Genomic DNA, 4714 nt, shown 5'->3' with positions numbered 1-4714 from the left:
TATATGACATTATGCTACATGATATTAGTCAATTACAATAGACAAATGTTGCATAATATTGCTAGTTTCAACAATTATGAAAAGTTGAAAAGTTTTCAAACTAAAATAAGCATTCTGAATGTTTACCAGGGGTGGGGGTACAGGGGCAGTGAAATATTTAATGTTTCTCTTTAGTCCAAGTCTCTGTAACTCCCACCAAATAACCTTTCCTGCATGGGTCTGGGTAATAAGATGCTGAAAGTTAGAGGATCCATCTGCCTGTTAACAGGTTGATTCGATTGCCATTCTGCTAAGAAGGGGGATCAGATTTCACTACCCACAACATCCAGGAGTAGAGTGTGTCCTCTGGACCCCCAATTCCTTGTCGAGTGTACTTCCTGGATCCACAAGACAGCTGTGATAGCAGAGGGGCGGCAGCAGAACTAGGAGCCAGAACATAAAACAGAGTGCTTGTTTTCCCAGACCACAGTGCTCTGGGGCAGGAGGCTGGCTTGTGTGATGGGGCATTCAATTGAGGGGGCTGGGCTTGCTGACTCAAGAAGGTAGAATTGAGTGCCTTCAAGCTGTAGCTTACTGAATGGGGTGCTTCTGGCCTCTTCATTAGGAGAGATGCATGCGCTGACCCACAGAACTTGAGCTGAACGCCTTTGGGTTGCAGCATACAGTAGAGTGGCATGCCCTTGGGCATTTATTAGCAGTTCTCAAAAAAACTTTGCACCATGTTCTGACTGAACAACTATATCTTGAGCACTTCTCACTTGCATTGTAATATGTTAACTTCCTTAATAAACTCCTTAATAATGAATAATGTTTGTGAGTACTGTATGATCATTGCAATGAATTATAGAATCTAGATGACAAAGTAGAGACTATTGTATGTGAGATAATACAAAGACGGAAAGATTAGAAAATAACTGGATAGAGAGTAGACACATGTTCACCTGGATGAAGGGAAACGCAAAACAATCCTACCAAGGTTCAAAAAGTGAAGGCGACAAGGGTCACTGGGAAGAGTGCAAGAGTTAAAGGCAATGGGAGTGAATACTGTTACATACACAACCTTGCAATAATGGTGATCTGCAAGTGGATTCACAGACCGACACATGGGCTGGATGAGTATTGGAGGGATAGTGGGAGTATAAATATGAATATATACAGGTTTCGCAAAAGATATTTGTACATGGGCATTTGCTTTTGCTGCAACTATGTCCATGAATAGTGGTAGAACATATTAATCTCATTCCCATGAAGTCGATTCTGATTCATGGCGACCCTACAGGACAGGGTAGTCCTGCTCCTATGGGTTTCTGAGACTGTAACTCTTTCCGGGAGTTAAAAGCCTCATCTCTCTCTCCCACGGAGTGGCTATGGGTGTAGAACTGCTGACCTTATGGATCAGAGTCCAAGGTGTAGCCACTACCCCACCACAACTCCTGGTAGAGCAAATGGGGAAATTTTACCCCAAAAATGTTTTAGATATATTCTAAGCCCTTGAGAGATTGATTTGGTGGGCCTAAAGACTAAGGACCATAGTTTCAAAGAACTCCTAGGTCAATTTAAATAACAGTCCACAGAGATCATGTTTTACAAGCTACTTCACTGAGTAGCAACTGGGATTTTAAAAGCTGATGAGCAGATAACTATGTTGCAACTATTGGCTTCTTCCTGTCCAGAGGAAAGGGTGAAGGCAATCAAAGATGTATGGAAATAATTAGCCTAGTGGACTAATGGACAAGATGAACATTCGTTTCCACATGCTTGAAAACAGAATTTGATGTCCCACTACTACTGACAACTGTTCTACACAGGATCATAATGGAAGGTCCTGGATAGAGTGAGAGAAAAACGTGGAACAAAAGTCAAAATCATAAAACAGACCAGGCTGACTGGTTCTGTAAAGAGTGGTGTAACCCATGAAAATATGAGCCTTCATTCACATTTAAGTCTGGAAAAATACTTATACCCATGCCTCAATTTTCAGCCTTAGAAAACCAAAGGGGACACTTCTACTCTGTCTGATCAGGTTGCTATAATCTGAAATTGACTTTTTGGCATAGACAATGATATAGAAGTGTATTATCTGAACCCCAGTCTGTAAATTAGTGTTGTATAATATACCAACATATATATATATTATTACATATTAGTGGAGAAAATCAGAAAAAAATAGGATAGATGCCACTCTGAATTTATTTTGTTCTTTATATGAAAATAAGAAGCCCAGATAGCACTGTGGATTAAACATTAAGCTGCTATCTGCAAGGTCAGAGGTTCACTTCCACTCTGGAGACAGTGATGAAGCTGTCTACTCCCATATTTACAATCTCAGAAATTCTACATAGAATTGCTAGGAGTTAGAATTGACTTAATGACAAGGTGTTTGGTTTGGCTCTCTCTCTCTCTCTCTCTCTCTCTCTCTCTCCACACACACATACACGTGTGCGCACACGCAAGCTTCAAAAAGTTAATGGAATATGAATTGAAAGTTGAATTGAAGGATAATTTCACATAGGCCTGTGCATGTATTTGCTGCCTGAGATAGATAGATGATAGATAGATAGATAGATAGATAGATAGATAGATAGATAGATAGATAGATAGATAGATAGATAGATAGATATAGATATCGATGATATAGATATAGAGATAGAGATAAAGATATAGATATATATACTGTGTGTGTGTGCATACCATTGTGCTTAGGTGCTGTGGAATCCATTGAGACTCAAAGGAACCCAGTCTCAAACAGAATGAAACACTGCCAAATAAAGTATCATGGTTGATCTCATTGTTTCAGGCCACAATGTCAATCCAGCTACTTGAAGGTCTTCCTCTATTTACCTGAATCTGCTCTTTACAACATTTGATGGCCTTTTCTAGAGACTTTCCCCTCCTGAAACCATGTTCAAAGTATGAGAGACAGTCTTGTCATTCTAGTTTCCAAAGAGTGACCTAAGTTTGCTCCTCCATAAATGTACTTGTTCATTCTTTTGGTAGTCCCTGGTGCAGTCAACACTCTATGCCCACACCATCATTCAAAAGCAACAATTCCTCTCTGGTATTCCTTAATCATGGTCCAATTGTTCAAAGGATGTGGGGTGATAGAAAATATACTGGCTTGGATCAAGGACACCATAGTCTTATGTTCTTTAACACTTTACAGAGGTCTTCTTGTCTATCTTAGTCTGTATGCCATGCTGACACCCACCCACCCTGAGTGGCACTACTGTTATTTAAAATGCCAGTGGGCTACCTTCAACATCATATCCATATGCATGCCACCATGGTATGATATATTGATACAGGATTAGTGGCATAGACAAACATGCTTATGTGAGTAGATAGTCACAAATCAACAAAACACAGCAACCATCCTATGTGAAACAGGGTTATTAACCTATAATATATTGTGCCTTGAAAAATAAATTACTCAGAACATGTATGACTATGGTAACATCACTATGGTAACAATTAAGGTGTCCAGCATGCATCCCTAGGGTCAAAACTCAGATCTGTTTGCTCTATTAATAATTAAGTGAAAATTAAAGCATGAATAACCAGGTTGAATTATTATTCTAAGTATGAAAAGAAAGAATTTGATTATTATAATTAATAAAATATAATTGAAAAGTAGCTTTTACACTAGTGAATAGAGCTTTAACATTCGTGAAAAGAAAAATATAGAATTTTAACTTTAGTGAAAAGAAACAAAATGATTTAAAAAACAAATTTCATCTTCTGCAATAGTATCTCAGCTTTACCTTGGAAACATTGACAGTGAGCAGACAAATGAAGAATATATGACTTTTACATTTCTCTAAGTTAATATCCCAGGGATGGAAGTGAAGAAAATGTTATTTTCTCCAAAGAAAATAATACAAAGTACTTAGAGTAAAGCCATTTATTTGTGCTTCCCAGGAGAACAGCACTGCAGTATGCAAAGCGACCAGTCTCACTCAATGTTGCTCGGGTAGTACAGTTACTTTGTCTAGTCATTCTTGTCCTGAACAATGGTAAACATCAACACTGCACTCACAGAAGAAGAAAGCAGGCCACCCTTATACATTTTCAACTTTACAACCCACATTGACTGTCACTGGTAGTGATCATTTAGTAACACTGGCCCATCGGATTTAATGACATGCAGCTTAAAGTTGGGTTTATTTTTAAAGTTTTTACCTCAAACACTTCTTCATCCAGGATCCTTGTTCCAAAAACAGTGATTCCATTGGTATCCACAATTGCTCTCTCACTTCTATCAAGCGGTTTTGTAGTTTTCTTTTTACAATCAACAATCATTGTAACTGTTTTCTTCTCCACGCTGATGGCTACCCGATGCCACCTAAGAAAGCCAAGGAGATTTCCTGTGAGCTCCAAAGAGATAGGCTGCCGAGTCACCGTTCATATAGAAACAGTGGAGTATATTTTAACTTGTAAAGGTGAGCCAACATGGTATTAAAATGAAGGTTCATAAATTACTCAGTTAACAGGTTATCACATTGTGTTTACCTTTCACAGTGCTAGGCTTGCAAAAGAACACAATCAGTATAAAATGCACGGAAGGATGTTGATAAGAATTCTTTGCTTTGCTTTTTAAGGTTGCAACAAAGGCTGAATCTCACCGTGTCCTGATGAGGGTATTTGATAGAGATTAGAGAAGGATATGAAGTAAGTAATAGTTTCCATGTACGTAAATGCTTTCATCCAAAGTGGA

The 4714-nt window shown here is 38.5% G+C and overlaps 1 protein-coding gene across 1 annotated transcript in view; it reads right to left on the bottom strand.

Moving 5' to 3' along the window:
• COL11A1 (collagen type XI alpha 1 chain) overlaps nucleotides 1–4714 on the bottom strand; it is a 227649-nt gene that overhangs the window by 204098 nt on the left and 18837 nt on the right. The window contains exon 4 of the mRNA XM_004699558.2: nucleotides 4180–4342. Within this exon, the coding sequence (XP_004699615.1) occupies nucleotides 4180–4342 (163 nt within the window). The remainder of the gene's footprint in view (nucleotides 1–4179; nucleotides 4343–4714) is intronic.

The sequence above is a fragment of the Echinops telfairi genome, unplaced genomic scaffold, assembly GCF_000313985.2.
Source record: "Echinops telfairi isolate 266 unplaced genomic scaffold, ASM31398v2 ScPeMD7_443;HRSCAF=831, whole genome shotgun sequence".
Taxonomy (NCBI): Eukaryota; Metazoa; Chordata; class Mammalia; order Afrosoricida; family Tenrecidae; genus Echinops; species Echinops telfairi.
The sequence above is the reverse complement of the archived record's forward strand: the minus strand, read 5'-3'. Positions and strand labels throughout refer to the sequence as shown.